The sequence below is a fragment of the Populus nigra genome, chromosome 7 (assembly GCF_951802175.1).
Source record: "Populus nigra chromosome 7, ddPopNigr1.1, whole genome shotgun sequence".
NCBI lineage: Eukaryota > Viridiplantae > Streptophyta > Magnoliopsida > Malpighiales > Salicaceae > Populus > Populus nigra.
Window position 1 is genome coordinate 18,090,664 of NC_084858.1, and position 17,970 is coordinate 18,108,633.

The 17,970-nt window shown below is 33.3% G+C and overlaps 2 protein-coding genes across 5 annotated transcripts; one reads left to right on the forward strand and one right to left on the reverse strand.

The window, feature by feature from the left end:
* The first annotated feature begins 7,271 nt into the window (after positions 1 to 7,271).
* LOC133698327 (protein SCAR1-like) lies at positions 7,272 to 13,599 on the forward strand. 4 transcript variants are annotated; one of them, XM_062121207.1, is made up of 10 exons: positions 7,272 to 7,384; positions 7,499 to 7,722; positions 8,022 to 8,185; positions 8,644 to 8,767; positions 8,876 to 9,008; positions 9,378 to 9,445; positions 9,527 to 11,945; positions 12,055 to 12,159; positions 12,924 to 13,031; positions 13,133 to 13,599. In XM_062121207.1, the coding sequence occupies exons 2-10, from the start codon at positions 7,565 to 7,567 to the stop codon at positions 13,181 to 13,183; spliced, it is 3,330 nt and encodes a 1,109-aa protein (XP_061977191.1). In that variant the 5' UTR covers positions 7,272 to 7,384; positions 7,499 to 7,564; the 3' UTR covers positions 13,184 to 13,599. The 4 variants fall into 4 exon arrangements, with proteins under 4 accessions (XP_061977191.1, XP_061977192.1, XP_061977195.1 ...); XM_062121208.1 differs by lacking the exon at positions 7,272 to 7,384 and having other exon boundaries at positions 7,391 to 7,722; positions 9,527 to 10,202; positions 10,335 to 11,945; XM_062121211.1 differs by lacking the exons at positions 7,272 to 7,384; positions 7,499 to 7,722 and having other exon boundaries at positions 8,056 to 8,185; positions 8,633 to 8,767.
* A 796-nt stretch (positions 13,600 to 14,395) lies between these two features.
* Positions 14,396 to 16,438, reverse strand: LOC133698498 (large ribosomal subunit protein eL36y-like). Its single transcript, XM_062121441.1, has 4 exons — positions 16,301 to 16,438; positions 15,324 to 15,428; positions 14,780 to 14,979; positions 14,396 to 14,632 (listed from the first exon to the last, which is right to left on the reverse strand). Exons 2-4 carry the CDS (start codon positions 15,423 to 15,425, stop codon positions 14,602 to 14,604), a joined length of 333 nt encoding a protein of 110 aa, XP_061977425.1. The 5' UTR covers positions 15,426 to 15,428; positions 16,301 to 16,438; the 3' UTR covers positions 14,396 to 14,601.
* Positions 16,439 to 17,970: the final 1,532 nt, after the last annotated feature.

The window sequence follows — 17,970 nt, forward strand, 5'->3', positions numbered from 1 at the left end:
AGAAAATATAATTGTTCGGACGATCCCTCAGAGCCAAGGCAGTGTCCCAGCAAAATCGTGCTTCGATAGCATCATCTTCATGAAAGTGGGGTAAACTCACCATCCACATATTTAATACAGATGCCACTGGAAGTGGAAAATTCAAATTGTTGGTGATATGGACCCAGTTATACTATAACTTAGATCGTATCGAACGCGGATGAGTAGTAGTGCTGCTTGTCTTTTTTAATTTGATCCCTAAATTTTTTAAACTTTGCAATTGAACCCCTGATCAGCCCTATTCTTTTGGATGTTTTGCAATTTCACCTTTAGTCTTTTTCAATTAGACACTTGAATTTCATCAGTTTTTACAAAGTGGACCTGGTCTCGCATTTCTTTAATGTAGTCCTCAATTGACCTTAAACCTTTAAATTTCTTTCAATTAAGCCCCTGATTGTACTAATTAGGCTATCTAAAGTTTTAATTAGGTATATGATCTTTCAATTATTGCAAATTGACTCGATTTAGGCTTTCAAACTTATTCTTATTCAATTAAGTCCTTGATTGACTCAACAAGACCCATTAAAAGTTTAATTAAGCCCTTGAATTTAATTAATTCTTCCATTTTGGTTAAATTAGCTTTCAAACTTAATAATTACTTCAATTAAATCCTTAATTAAGTCAATTAAACCCTTTAAAAGTTTAATTAAGCTCTTAAACTTGATTAATTCTTCAAATTTTGGTTAAGTTGGATTTCAACCTTAAACTTTGTTTCAAATAAGTCATTAATTAAATCAATTAATCCTATTAGAAGTTTAATTAAGCCCTTGAACTTAATTAATTCTTCTAATTTGGGTCAAATTGACTTTCAAACTTAATTTTATTTCAATTAAGTCCTTCAGCCTATCTCATCAATAATATTCTAATCTAACTATTCTTATGATATTTTGACTTGTTGTGGTTAAAAAAAACACATATTTGTATCTTAAAAATATTTTTGAATTTTGAATTTATGATTTTTTTACTTTTGAATGAAAAAGGAAAAAATATATTTTTTATAAAAGAATTTTATGGGATCCAAAATTAGGTTATGACAATCAACACCACCATTTCTCTAACTAGTGACGAGAGAATAAGACCTTTTCTCGACAAATCTTTCTTCTCTAATATGCTTTTTTTCTTTTTATTTTGTTTGTTTTGATTTTCCATCTCATCTATTTTCTTTATCATTTTTATTTTTTTTAAAAAGGTGTTGATTTAAAAAAAATGTCATTTAAGGTATAGAAAAATAAAAAAGTGAAGAAAGAAATGTGGTGGAGAAGGGAACACGTCCACAAAAAGAGATGAAAGTAAGTGTTTCCTGTTCATTCAATTAGTGCTATTCAAAGCAATCTCTAACTGGTGCAACAATTGAATGAATAGTAAAACATAAAAGTTTTTTTTTTCAATGAACAACAAACATGTCACACAAAGCATGAGAAGAAATTGAACAAAACATTTTGCAAGGTCGAACAAAGTATTTCATGAAAAACACAACTTAAATCTAAATACTCATAATACACAATGTTTTCATAAGCCCTGTTTGTTTTTTGCAGTATCGTTGTAAATGGTTAAGAATACACACAATAGCAGATAGATATATAATACGAGATTTCACCTATAACTTTATATATGATCCAAAAAGCATATAAAGATTCATTCTATTAGATTTATTACTTCTTGACTAAGCTCATTAAATTCCTATGTGATTTTTTTAATTTTAAATCTTGTAATAGATCTACACACACACACGTAATGATTTTTTGACAGAATAAGATAAGGAAAAATGTAATCGGTATTGAATATTGGGTAGAATCATTCTTTCATCCGTTCATTGACAGTGACAATTGAAAAATTCCTTCAAATTTAAAGGTAATTTGCACATGTTAGTTACTTCCTCTGATAAACAAGACAAAATAAACTTTGGTATGCCCTAAAGTATAGTTTTAACTAGTTCAGAAACCGATGTGTCCTAACTGGAGAAAAAAATTATACACACACGATGGCGCACAACAATAGAGCCATATGTATGTTAGGGACTAAGTTGTCATTTTCTTCGAAGATAATTAGTTTTTTTTCTGTTTTTGTTTTTGTTTTTCAACAACAAAAAATAATTAATTGGGTGACCGGTCCGTATATATCACCAACAATTATATAGAAATCACACACGAACGCGAAATATCATTATATCATGTGGATATTATTGTGGATGGTAAAGTTGCATGACCTCTAACTGTTAGGGATGTGAATTCTCCAATCCCAGTGGCATCTTTGTTAATTACTTGTCAAGGTATGATTTTGTGGGACACTGCCTTAGGTATTTAGGGCCAGTTGGTATAGTTATTTTTCTTAGGACAGCTTGCTTCTTTGTTTTAAGTGTAGGCTTTTGCCCTGAAGGTTCGTGCCAGGTCCATCACAATAATGAACCTGCATTTAAATTGGATTTTAAGCCTTGTAGTACACAAAACCAGCACTGCAGGCATTATTGATGACCATTGAAGACATGCACTGTGCTTTTCATCAAATTAAATCCCTGATTAGAGAAGATGAAGCCATAATTGCACACAGAAATTAATGACTCCATGTGATGTTCCAGTCTAGGTTTGGACCTTTTTCTTCTTCTTTTATTTTTTTTACTAAAATATTAATTTTGACTTTATGGTCATGCGGATTTTAACTAATTATTTATGCTCAAGATTGAACTTCTCGGATCCAAAAAGTTTGAACGAGTCATAAGTTTCTAAAAGAAAAAAAAAAGATGTATTTTTTTATTTGATTGTTGGATTAAATTAAATTTTTTTCATTGCATTTTACAATTTTTTTTTTATATATGATTGGTTGGCTAGCACTAGCTAAGTTCAGGATTATATCCACCTTAAATTTGGAAGTTGTTGCTTAGAATTTTCTTTACTATCCTAGTTATTTTCATGTTTCTTTCATAGATTTGAGAGTTTTATTTGATTCAAGTTTTATTAATTAGGTATAACTATTATTAAAATAACTTGTATGTTATTTTTCATAACAAATAAACGTTGTTGGCATTCAATATTTTCTCAACATTTTACCTATAATTTTTAGAGCTTAAAAACACTGCTATCTTTCTTATTTTAGAGCTTAAGAAACTCTGATGTCATTCTTTTCATTATACATCCTATAAAGTAAAACTCTATGCATCCACTTATGACCAGTATATATTATGACCTGTTTGGTTTTGTATTTTAAAAATATTTTTTTTATTTTAAATTAATTTTATTTATGTGTTTTTCAATTGTTTTGATATGCTGATGTCAAAAATAATTTTTTAAAAATAAAAAAATATTATTTTAATGTATTTTCAAATAAAAAACAGTTTAAAAAACAATAATTACTATAATTCAAAACACCTTTTATATCTAGATCTCTCTGTGGTAAATTTTAGAGGCAACTGTATATACTGAATATCGTATTGTATCAAGAGCGCTATGCATAAGTTTACGGTGAATCCATATACTAAATTAATCTAATATCCTTGAACTAAGCAAAGGTGTTTAAAAAATGAAAAACAGATCTAGAACGCTGGATGAGATAACCCTTTGAAGTAAAGACTCTAATCTAATCAAACAAATTGCAAGCGTCAACTAATAAAATAGTCTCCTCTGATTCAATTGTTGCTAACTTTTTTTACATTTGAAGATTTGAAGTTCTGTGTGAATTGAAGCTCGATGGTAGCATGATACCCTGTACCTGGATCTCGTCATGTGGCTGGTTTGCCACACGTAATATTTTACTGTGGAAGTGCCTAGACAGGCTAAATTAATAAAGGAAAATAGATGTCTAAAGACACTAGCTATCATGGCAGCATGCATGTTTTCTGGTCCAATAATGTGCTTGGTCTGCCATGTATTATTTAACTAACCTAAATTTTATTAGTTACAGATTTTTGGTTGGGTCCATAACTTTGGAAACGAGAGCAGCTACTTGGGTTAGGTTTTTTTTATATTTTTTCAGAGTAGCAAATTCAAATATAGTTTTACAAGCGTAATCTGGTAAGTTCAGTGATTTTTTTTCCTGCAGTCAGGAGAGGGTCAGAAGGGGATCTCTCTAAATCCCCCCCCCCCCCTCCACTAAGCTTTTATTTAATATTTTTTAAGGAGGCAAATTTTATTTTTTACTAATTTTAACTTTAAAATTTAAGATTGTATATAATATTGATGGTTTTTTTTTAAGGGGGTCAGGCCCTGCCAGTCTTCTTTTCTCCGCACCTGGTTATACAATTGATGGTATTAAGTCATTAAAAAAACATTTAATTCTCAACCAGATTGATACACTGCCAAATCAAGCAAGCAACTCGGCTAGCTATTCAGCAATATTACCAGCCTAATTATTGAGACTATATATATATATATATATATATATATATATATATATATATATATATATATATATCAAAATCTCAATAATGGATGCATGTAGTGGTTGTGGTGGAGTCAAGATTTTTTAAATAAAAAACAAGTTATTAATAAATACTTGATATTATATATTACGTACATAAACATGTGTTATATAAAAAATTAATTTGAAATATATATAATAACTCATGTCTGGAAAAATTAATTTAAAAATGTATTAAAAATAAAAAAAATTATATTATAATTCATTTTTTAAAACTGTTTCATACTAATTTGATTTTTAATTTTATTAAACATATATTTCTTAATATATACCCTAAAACTTTCATTCAACTCGGCAAAATTAATCTCAATCGTCGATGCATGCATGAGGAGAGTAGGAAACAGGCAGATGGCACATGTCGCGTATCTGACAAGGTAAGAACTAGGTATCTCACTTACAATCATGCTCCAAGCTTCCATCTATACTTTAGATTTTGAGTTGGCCTGATTCGCTATATTTCCATCCCCAAAGCTGTACAAGACAAGGAAAAAAACAAAAATCCAAACCTTAGCTGGATATCCTCGGAGCAAACAATTAATTACTTGCAGATACACGTCCATGGAGTTTCTTTAAATAATAAAGGTGCAAATAATAGTATAAATGCCTAGTTGATAATTGCATGCTTACACTATATATTTGTTTTTGGGTGGAGTGGAAGCTAACTAAGATTCTAATCTTCACCAAACCTTAGCATATCATGAGTCAACTCTCTAGACCGACAGAAATCGCTCAGCGTATTGCTTTTATTGGACGTGAATTAATCCTTGCAAATAATGTTCACTATTCAGATCTTTGCTAGTATGGTACGGTGCGTTTTATTTGATTGTCTCTGCTAATAAAGTATTCTTAATGTGGAATATTTGCAGTCAAAGCAAGAGAAATGGGACAACTTTAAAGATCAAGTTTTGCTGTTCTGGGCTTCACAGGAGAAAGAAGAGGAAGGAGAAAAATGGTCGTTCTTATTTAACAATTATTTTAGTTATTTGCACTTAATAATGACTCTCGAGAAAACAAATATGGACACGTGCCATGTAAACTAAGTTTAAGAGGCTGTCGATATTTTTAGAATACTAGAGTCTTTATATATTGATTATTTTATATCTCGAAAGCACACAACAATAAAATTTAACTAATTAGCACTGTTTAAGTACAGTACAATAATTAATTATTTAAATCAATATATCTAACAATACAGTACGCGCGGAACTCAACAAAACAATAATAAATAAGCTCTTAGAAAGAAAAAAAGTAATTGGAATTTAACATATCTCACACGGAAATGGTAAAATAAATAAATAAATAAATAAAGGAAAGTAGCAACTAAAGAAAAATATAAAAAAGTATTGAAGATATTGCCATATATATGATCTGCTCACATATTCTCATATCTTTTTCCTTTTTGTACACGCCTCCTATTCTCCTTAATTATTCTCCCCTTTCCTAGCTTCTCCGAGCTTAGTATAACGAGCTCTTATGCATTAATCCACATGATTATAGGATAATAGGCTTTGAACTACAAAATGGAAGGTTCCCCCCCTCCATCGAATAATTAAAATTATTTATAAAAAGATAAAGAAAGCTAAAAACTAATGATAATTCATATATCTATAAAAAATAAAAAATAAAATTTGAAAGAAAAGATAAATACAAAGCGTAGAGTTTGAGAAAACAGCTTGTAGTGATTTTTTTATCGAATTTGTTTGATAAGGAGCGGGCAAGATAATACAATGAACGTACTAATTACCAGATATAATATAAATTAAATAGTTGAATAAGAAAATCATACAAAATGGGTACCTAATAGAAGCTTCTAGAAAGTTCAACGCAAAGTCTTCAAAATCAAACCAATAGCGAAAATCCTCAATCGTATCCAATATTTGTTGAAAAAATCCGTGTATATGTAGAAAAATAGACAATTTCTTTTATTAAAATATTAACATATGTAAATTGTTTGGAATGTTTATTTTAGATAAGAGCAGGGACGTCATGCAAGGAAAAGTCTAACAAGTTAAATATTCATCTTATTACATGATCCTACTAATTACCAGATATAATACCCTTCTCTAAAAATGCATAGAACACACGAACAACTTGTATTGTATCCTACAAATTGTATTTTTTTTATAGATATTTTTTAAAAATATATTTACTTTTAAATATTAAAAAATAAAAATATTTTAATAAATTCTCAAATAAAAAATAATTTAGAAAACAAAATGCATTACAATAACAAATACCAATAATTTTAATTATAGGGTTGAGGATTAGTAATGGTTACCTTTCCCCTTCTCATGGTGTATTGATTACCAAATGAAAGCACACATTAAGAAAGATCGCTTTCTCTTCATAAATTCCATTTGCCCCTTTCTACACTCCACGTTGGTAAATCTCTCTTTCTCAAAATTTGTTTTAAATGGAATCTGAAAATGATGGAAAAACTGAAAATTATGTAATATATACACAAATTCTAACGATGTAAATTACAGTTTTAACCCATTATAGAGACAATTTAACCAAAAACAAAAAGAAAAATCCAAAGAATTCATGGAAATCACGCTGTCCAGCGTCCCCACTCTTTATTTTCTTGGCAACTCGGAATCGTAAAAAATATTCCGCTCTCTCACTCACAGTTACCAAGTACATCCAAGTGAATAAACACAACAGCAAGGCTAATTAAGTCTTTTGCATTCACAGCCTCACTGTACGAATAATAATAATAATAATAAAAAAAAAATTCCGTTTTGTGTTTTTGGGTAAGAAAAGGGAAGAGAGAGAATGGCTTCCAGAGTTGGCAATGTAAATAAATGTATTGGCTTAACTCCTTTTTTTTTTTAATCTTTTTAAAAACAAAATAGTAAAAATAAAAATTAAAGAAATACAAAAAGGGAAAAAAAAAGAGAAAAAAGGCAGGGGTGTCGTCTGTTCATCTCTGGCAGTTAAGCTGCTCCAATCTCCTTCACCTACTCTCGTATTTCTTCAGTTATTATTTCATTCATTCGTTCATAGAATTTTGAATGCATTACTGATGCTAATGCCGCTGCTGTTTAAGTCCTAGATAGAGAAGAATCTCTTAAGAGAGATAAAGAGAGAAGAGAAGAACCAAAAACCAAAAAGAATGCCTCTGGTTCGGTTTGAAGTGAGAAATGAGTACGGGTTAGGACAGGGTGAGCTTTATAGGGAAGCAAACAGTGAAGGAGATTCAAAAGCTGTGCTCGATGGTGTTGCTGTTGCTGGCTTGGTTGGGATCTTGCGACAATTAGGCGATCTTGCCGAGTCTGTTCTTCTTCTTCTCTTATTTCTTCTCTTCAGTTTCTATTTCTTTCATTTTTAATTAAAGAGGTGACTGTACTATTAATTCAACTCAAATAGGAGAAATTAGAGCGATTTCTTAACTGTATGTATGATTCGCCTCTCCTTAGGAGGTTTTCTATTTTTAAAGATTTTTCAAATTTCTTCTTTACTGGAGATGTTTTGTTTGTTAACAATACGGAACATGCGCCTTTACTTTGATTTTGACGACAAAATCTCAAGTGGCTAATCTAACTAAATAGTATATCTGAGCTGCTTTGTAGATTTGCAGCAGAGGTTTTCCATGGCTTACAAGAGCGAGTGATGAGTACAGCTTCTAGAAGTCATAAATTGATGGTTCGCGTGCAAAACATTGAAGCTGCGCTACCTCCTCTTGAAAAGGTGGTGCTTGCCCAAACAAGCCACATACATTTTGCTTACACACCTGGTATGGCTCGTTACCTGATATAAAAGCCATTCTCTCTTTTTTATTTAGCCTCTCCTGAGAATTTCTGATTTGATTTAAATCCACCTTGTATGCTCTGGCTCTCTTGGCTTAAGCCTGTTTGGTTATCATATCTTTTATGCTATTCATGGCTACCTCAGCATAGCTGTTACAACCTCGACGCTTTGGATCATCAATTGTCTAGTGCACTTCCATGGTACCTATATGCTTAGTATTCAATTCATGTCTGTATCTATTATTACTAGTTTTGAGATATTTGAGCATATAAAGAACTTGTAGAGGTTTGGCAACTTCCATTTACCCTCTGTTCACTTGTCTTGTCTCAAGTTGTTATTAGAAGCTTACGGTGCCCCATATGCCATAATCAAGTCTCTATTTCTGTTATTTTTTGCATGAATCTCTAGTTATTCAAATGCTGATGAAAAACAGCTATCTTGCAGGTTCTGAGTGGCATCCTTGTATTCAAAACAAACAAAATCATTTCATCTACAATGACCTGCCGCGATTCATTATGGACTCCTATGAAGAATGTCGTGATCCTCCACGTTTGCATTTGCTTGACAAGTATGGTCATCCCCATCTCCTTAGCCTCCCGAGTGAATTGATTGGTGTTTTTGAATAATGAAGTTCAATTTGATCCTAGATACTAACTCGTTTTGGTATGCCATTCAGATTTGATACTGGTGGGCCAGGGTCCTGTTTAAAGAGATATTCGGATCCGGCCTACTTTAGGAGAGTATCTGGTAATGTCACGGGACCGGATGCTGAGAAACTCCCAAAAGATAAGATAGCTCGGAAAAGCAAGGTGATATTTTTTCCTATAACAAATTTCAGCCATTGTGAAAAGTGTCTTTCTATTGATTAGGTCTGATCCTGTGATATTAGTCTTGAATTTATTTAATGAACTAATTTTCTCCATAATTACAATTAACGGGGAAAATATTTTTTCAACAACTTATTGTTGCATGTTCCTCCAAACTTTTTTTTGTGGATGACAAGCGTTCTTGCTCATTATACTGACTTCTCAGGTTTTCACTGAGATATTAATTTATTTCATTATCCTCGCCCAGCATATGCTTAATAAAATAGTTGCTCTGAGTTTTGCTTCCTTTTCTTTTTCTTCTTTTTTTTTTCTCTTTCAAATTTCACTGATTGTAAATGTCAAAATAAACAGAAAAAACATTCATCACCAAGGAATGGAGACGTGGCCCATTATGCATCAATGTCAAATCATAGTGGCAGGTATTGTATCTTTATGAAGGAAGCTAGTGTTGTCATGTTTAATTGGATGAAATTAATGTGTACATGGTATTTGCTCTGTAGAATGCAATTTTCCACTCCAAATGGCAATGGGCAGACCTCTCCTTCTCATACAACTTCTACAATTGACACGACGTTAAAATCTGATGCGGGTGATCATTCAAATTCTTTTGATTCAAGAACCGGGTCAGGGTATATTGAATGTGTGTTCCATCTAAATTCCTCTGTGCAAGCTGAAGAAGAGGAACCTAAGGAATTCTCTTCAAGGTTCATGCAGCAGAATGATGTCCCTGATTCAGTTTTTCCTGATCGACAACCTGGGATGGTAGATAACAATTTTCATCACACTTCATCACCAGAGCAGATTGCTGCCCCTATTTCATCTTTTGTTACTTGGGATGAAAAGGAAGAAATAGTGGAGCCTAGTGGTCAGCAATATGATGAAGATGAAATTTCAGAGGTGCTCGCAGCAGAGCCTGACCTAAATACACACGATAGATCAACTGTCAATCTTAAAAATCCTAATCCTCTGGATATTGTACTTGATGGTGCAAATACACCAAAATCAAGCTCTAGCAGGAGCCAGCTTGATGAGGTTGAAAGCGAGCCAGATGATTTCATGGATGCACTGAACACCATAGAGTCAGAATCTGAAAATGACATCGATTGCCAAACAAAATGTGAAGTGGAGCAATTTTCCTCCAGTGTTAACAATGAAGTTGAGGAGACAATACTCGAGGTAACATCACATATTTCAGACCATCATCCATCTGAATATGAATCTTGTACCTTATCTGTAATTTCCTCAAATGAAAAATCTCCCTGTGAGTTACCCAGCTCAGTTTCCTTGAAGAGTTTTGCCTATGAACAGGAATCTCATGTATCTGGAAATTCTTCTAAGCTGGACAGTTCACCAGGCATTGAATGTTCTACAAGTGCTAATGTCCTAGATAATTCAAAAGTAGAATCTGTTAGTGATCCTCCTTCATCTTCTGTCTCTACGACTTCAATTTCAAATGCAGAAGGGCCATTGAGTGATAAAATCATAAGTAGTTCCAACAAGTCTCAAGAATCTCAAAATGATTTTTCTAGTGTTCAGTCTACTACATTCTGGACAAATGGTGGCCTGTTAGGACTTGAGCCTTCAAAGCCTCCAGATTTTGCTGTATCAAATGCTAAAAGTCCAGATTCTGTGACCAGAAGTAAAGATGAGACAGGGCTGCCTACAAATCACGCTTCCATGCCAATCAATGATGGAGGAAAACCTGGCAGATTGATCAAGGATGCAGGAAGCATCGAAAGGGCTCGAACTTCCAAAGGCTCCACATCATGGCATGATGATCAAGATTCCAAAGTTGAAAAACCTGGTGATTTTCATCAAGGCAATAGAATTAGTCATGGCTATGAGGATGGACGAAATATTACTAGTGCAGTAACACCCGGAAATGAGTTGCAGCATGATTCATACCCCAAAGTTCCACCTATTGAATCCAGTCAGGAAAATGATGAAAACTCATATCAAAGGCTTGGATTTGGTCATAGGTTACTTGTCAATGGTTTTAGTAGAAAGGTGTCACTGGTCCATGATGGTGAATTTGAACCGGCTAGGTTGCTGAGAAGTGGTGCATTAGAGCAGCAGAGCTGGCACAATGAAGTTACATATCAAGCAACTCCAGAGAAAGCATACAACAAGCAGCTGGGACATAAATATTCTATCGATTCAATCACGTCTTCACCACCATTAGAACATATGAAAATATCTTTCCAACCTATTGATGGCTTTGAGGATTCTAAACTGAAACTGAAGTTTCCTGATGGGAACCATGGTAATGAAAGCATTAGAGACATGTTTCCATCATTTCAATTGATTCCGGAGACTGCCATTCCACTGTGCAATGTGGGTTCTGACTCTGATGATGATACATTCTGTAGATCTTCTCCTTATATGTCTGATGATCATCTTAGCCATCACTCTGAATCAGATTCTGAGCAGTGGGATTCTGATGATTCTCCTGAAAGCAAGGACGATGAGCTATATGATGCTTTGCGCAGAATATCTCCAGTTGAATCTTTGTCAAGCTCTCTGCAGCCTGGAGAAGCTGGCAATAATCAAAGTACATATACCGAGAATGGCACAGATCCATCTCTCTCTGCATCTTCATTGGATCTTCCATGTTTTGATGCCATGAACTCTGTAGTGTATGGAGAAAAAAAGGATAATTTGCATGAAAGGAATCAACAAGAGTTGGAGTATCTTAAAGATTCCACCCCATTGCCACCACCTCTTCCCCCAGTTCAATGGCGAGTTTCCAAGCCCAACTCTGATATATCAGAAGGCAAACTACATGCTCTATCCGAAGGTCATGAACATGGATTTGATATAAAACCTTTGGAATCTACTGTACCCCAGCAACCTAAGCCATCCCCAGCTGATGATCACAAAATGAATGAGGATACCATTGCATTTAAACCAAAAAGCAAGGTACAATGCATTCATACAAATGGTATATTATTTATTGGCTTCAATCTATTTCATTTAACACAATGAGGATCATTGACTAAATCTTTGTCCTGGGATTCCGTGCCTGCAGGAACTGGATCAGCAGAAGTTGAATTGTCACAAAGAAGCTAATCAATATGCAAATGGCAAGGATATAGATGAAAAGGATGATTTCTTGCATCAAATCAGAACCAAAGTGAGTGAGAGCCCTTTTTTTCTTCCGTGTAGCTGCTCTCCATAATTGAAGTACTATGAAGTGATTAGTTTGCATGTGAGACTAATTTGAAATCCGAAGGCAAAAGAACTAGAAAGAGACTAGTTATTGATAATTAAAGCTATTTTATAAAACAGCATGGATGGCTGCATGCATTTTTGGAGTATTGAGTCTCAACTTGACAAGTCTTGGTGGTGCATGTGTGTTTTGGGAGATGAAACTCGGCACCTATGAACTAGGACATGATAACACTATATCCACGTCACACCCATTGCCAACTGCTGATCCATAATTTCTTTGATAAATCTCGATACCATCCTCAGAAAATTGCAAATAAAGTCTGCAAATGCAAAACTGTGATAAAAAAAAAGTTTTCTCACTGCCAACATGCAAAAGAAGCAGCGTATTCTAGCTCATGATTCATGTGTAACAATTCTTCATGATCATCTCAAATCAATCCGTTTTAATGGAGCATGTAACTTTCTAACCACCTTCATTTTCAAATTTCATGCTCTCCTTAAATGCTTAGTACCAAGTTTGATAAATATCTTTTAATATCATCACTGTTAACCAGAAAAGGAGAGAACTTTTAAGATGAGCAAGAGATTGAGAGTTGTGATGGAAAGAAAGGTGAAGGCTGTACTGAATTCCACCTAATTATAGACCTGCTAGTTGCCGTGTGATGAGAAAATCTTTTGAGTTCCACACTTTAGTTTTGCCCTTGATTCTTTGATGTGCTATTGCAGTCATTCACTCTGAGACGCACCGGAAAAGCAAAGCCATCTTTATCCTCAGGTCCCACTGCGAATAACAAAGTCAGTGCTATTTTGGAGAAAGCAAATGCAATCCGCCAGGTATTCAGTTTTTCTCACACTGTCTTTCCATCCTCCTGGTTTAGATTTGTTTCCCTTGCTATGGTTAACATAGACAAATTAACACTGGGAAAACATGTCAGGCTGTTGCGAGTGATGATGGGGAAGATGATGATACTTGGAGTGACACTTGATTGATTTAGAAGGTTGTGCAACTTCGTCAAAAGCAAATCCTCTTGTTTCCAAGCTACTAAATTTAATGGATTGATCATTTTGGAATGTTTATGATAAGTGGACTCTTCTTGATCATCTTGTGAGCTGTGCAACAATTCTCTTGTATTTCTGAGCTGGTTAAGTTGGGGCCATGTCATAGAATGTATATGTGAATAATCCCAATTTCATTGTGTAATTAATTTGTAGCGTTTCTCTTGGTAGTATCTTATTGCGAATATTTGCTTTGATTTTGGAGTTAGGATTCATTCTGTAAGCAATGGAATAGGCTGCTAAGTAGGTCTCATGTGATGTAATTTTCTTCTTCCATGAGGTAATTATTATTCATGCATGATGCCAGAATAAGAGAGCACCGAAAAGTTAGTTTCCCTGTGTTTTATCATTTGCTGTTTGGCTGTTTGCTTTGCGCGTGCTGTTTATGCATCACCATATTGAAGCTTGTCCCCGTCTTTTCTGCTGTTTTCCATGGACTCATCCTGGACAGTATAAAGGGCAAACATCACAATACAATAGACCGTTTTTATTGATGACACTTTGAATTAAAGGGAGGTTATTTTTTAAAGTAATTTTATTTAAAAATATATGAAAACAAATGTTACTCATTTATTTATTAAAATTAATTTGTGATATTATTATATTCAAATCATTCAAAAACATAAAAACAATTATTTTTTAATAAATTAATAATTAATTTTAACCAAAATCCTTTATAGCTTTTTTTGTGTTTCAAAAATAATTTTTTTCGCTTCACATTAACATTATTAATATTTTTTAAAAATAATAGTTTTGAAACAGTCAGAATAAACTGATTCTTTATTCTGCAAATTAACCGTCTTCCCTTTACAAACCCAAGTCTTCACTATTCAACAATCCAAAGAACATCTGAATTCTTAGGCTGTGCAGGAATGGTGTCAGTGAGAGGGGCATCTCCAAAGTAATGAAGACCCGCCGATACATCACTTGCAAATTCAAGCCAACAGTAATGATCGTGTAAATGGCATATCCTTCTACGCTTGAGTATTTCACTTTCGCTGAGCCTTGGCGAGGAGATGCGACAAAAAAATAAAAGAGGAAAAAAACACAATTGTTGATGATATATGCTCCACTCTTATCTGTCATGGTCCTACTTATCGTTAAAACAATCAGGCAAGATGGGCATAATCAACACATCCAAATAACTCCAATCAAGCCAGGACACATTTGGATTTCAGATCGGAAAAAGGGCGCATAAAATTTAATTCTCATATAAAACAGAACGGTCTAGCAGATTAAAATAAAAGAAGCGATCTGAGATAAACATCCAGTCTAGAACAAAATTCTCCCCACTATTTGGAATTCAAGATAGCATGTGGAGCCAGTAAATTGGAGGCAATCACATGCCTCACTTCTTCTTCTCAGCACCTCCAGCAGCCCTGTATGAAAAAAACACACCATGATGAAACAAGAAATCTTTCCAGACAGCAGAAAAGCTTGGATTTCAAATATTCAAGTGAATTCACCTATCTATCAAAAACCACTAAACCAAAACAAGTAACAAAAAAAAAAGATCACCGATGTACCTCATCTTGCGGAGAACATTAGACATCTCCTCACGCTTCTTCTTAGCCCTCTTGTGTGTGCCCAACTTTCTTTTAGCTACCTTCAATGCACGCTTATCCTTGCCAACCTTAAGAAGCTCAGTGATCCTCTTCTCATATGGTGCAAAACCAGCAACTTCCCTGATCAAACTCCTGACAAAGAGTACCCTCTTACTGGCTTTCTGCACTCAAACAAGCAAGAAGAAACAGCATCACAACCAGCTACTTGAAATGCAGAAGCTTTACAAAATCTAATCTAATATGATGCCCCAATGGAACATCTTACGTCCATGAAACAAATACAAGGAAGAACAGAATCACGATTACAAGCAAAAATAAAATAAAATTAAGGTACTAATGCATTCAAACTGCATCCAGCAGAAATGTAGTTTCACACTCGTACAAGAATAAAACACAATACAAAATTAGATTAATTAAATAATATAAGATTTAATTGGAAACAGCATGATCTGAACATAAAAATGAAAAAAGGTCTCAGTGAAGCTTGCTTGGTAAAATGACTTACCCCTTTGCGATCAGAAGGGCGCGGAGCTAGCTCCTTCTTGGTCACAATGTGCCCCTTGTTCAATCCTACAAAGAGGCCAGTGTTTGGCTGTTTGGGAGCCATTGCCTAAAATAGAAAATATTAACTTAATATCAACAACCTTCAATAATGTAAAAAATCAAACCATTAAGACAACAAGAAGAAATCAAATAAATCATACAAAATCAAAACCCTGAAATATTTCTAATCAGTTTCTGATGCAATCAACACAGCTATCAAACAAAAATTCTCGCCAATAACAATTTATACTACAGATGGCAACAGAACACAGAGCCTTTTAAGAACTAAAAAAAGACAAGGACTTCTTTGAATATTCAGTTGATATACAAAATAGCAAACCAAATATTAGAATAAAAGAATATATCAACAAATAGAAAAGTTATCTAATCACAATTTTAAGTCCTGCCATTTCCCTATGGTCCCAGACGATTGTCAGAGTACTTGGTTATGACTTCATGACCTTAATTACAAGAAAAACTGCTAACTAAACCCCATAAAAACAACACACACAAAAAAGAAGCAAAAGAGGACATAAAGTTGTTTGTAATCATTCTGCTTGCGCCCTTAATTGAAATTTATCCTCTGAATTAAATCAAAAACAGAAAACTGGAGTCCTTTTATGTGTCAAGTTTATATGGTACTAATACATTAATATAAATTTACAAGTGATCCAGTTACGCAAATCGAACTCATAAGCTTTCATTAAAGAGAATCAAATGGGTTTTCAAATCTAAAGACAAAAGCTCTGATTCAGCAAACAACAACAAACTCATAGGCAACAGAAAGACACAAGTTTCACATCCTCTTTATATGAACAAGAAAGAATCTTATAAAATACAACTAAAAATTAACATATTTATGCACATCACGCATAGAAAGAAGAAAAAGAGGGGAAAAGAGAGAGGCTATAGATCAAGAAAGAGAGAGCTTTGTGGTACCTCGGGCTCAGATAATGAATGCTGCAGCAGCTGTGCAAATGGGAGGCGGAGCAGATGGAGAAAGTAGTGTTAGGGTTTTAGGGGTGGCGTTGGATTATATAAAGGGCTGGCCCATTTTTGTGTGCGTGTTTATTTGAAGAGAAATCAAAAGGTGTTTAGGGTTTCATTCGTAAATGGGCCTAATCCAGTTATATAGTTCTTTGCGTAGATGGGCATAGAAATAGGTATATGGTTCAATTATAAAAGCCCACTTAAACTTACTCCTATATAATTTTGAAGAAGTTTCATTTTCTTTCCTCCCTCAGGCTTGACCTTTTGCACCAAGCCCAGCCCATAATGACAGGGCTTTTACTTCTTAGCCATTTTGTTTTTATTTGTGTTTTTTCAGGTCCATGAGGGATTTTATTCAATTTTATATGGTAAATTGCTTTTTGCATTTTTTATTATATAATAAAATTAAAAAATTAAATCAACCAAGTAGAGTTCATAACCCTGATGACTAAATATTAATGAAAGAGTTGGGTTGATATTTTTTGGCACTTTCTTTTTATATCTTGTGGTTTTTTTTTGTTGGTGTCAATTCCATCATTTAGTGTATAAGGTTTTTTTATTGAATTTTATTTTTTAAATTGAATTAATTAGAAATCAATGTTGATATTTTTTATCATATAATAAAATAAAAAATTAATTCAATCAAGTAAAACTCATAACTCATGACTTGAATAACGGTGTTGATAAATTAACTTATCAATCAAAGAGATTTGGCTATTGTTTTTTTTTGTTAGAAGGGAGATTTTGTTGCTATCGAGGAATATGAATCTTCCACCACAGAGTCATCTGGTGCTATGGGTTGTTCTCTAACTTATTTAGGTTGGCTTCAACTCATATCAACATGATGTGCTCTAAATTCTTACAAAGATGATCAAAGTTTAGAATTTCTAGAGAGTTTAATTTGTCATGCAAGTCCATAAAAGGACTAGCGGTCAATATCGTTTTCAAGCAACAAGATTTAATTTCAACGCTTATTTTCCTTTCTATAATTGTAATTTGAAAGTATCTCTAATACTTTTTTTTTTATCCTCAAAATATAACAAAACTTTTTTGCTTCTTCAATCTCTCCCTCTTTTTTTCGCCCCACTTTGATGGGTATCATTACAAAAATATATACAAGAAAGTATATTAGAAAACTTTTAAGCTTAGGAGAGGTGAAGATGATTAGTTCATTTGAGATTTTTACACTAAAAATGTATGCCCTTTTGAAGAGGCATGTTTTATTGATGATGACCTATAAAAAAACTACAAATAATGGCATTTGTATTTGTTCCAATAAGAACAAATTCTGGTTTGTAGATGTAGCCATAAGCACAGGACAACAGCAAGCACACAAAAATAAAAAAAATAAAAAGACTATAATTGAATTAAAAAACAAAGAATATATCTTAAAATTTTATTTACCACTTGAGAAGGTTTAAAAGTCATTAACTTTACCTGTTAGACAAAACTAAAATCCTAAAACAAAAAGGATAGATAGCTAAAAAAAAACATAAAATCCAAAATAATCATGTAAATAATAAAATTGAATTAAGCATAATCTTTAGAGCCTAATTGGAGGATATCCAAGTAACTAGTAGATAGAGAAAGTATGTCCCGGATTTAAAAATCTTTTGTAA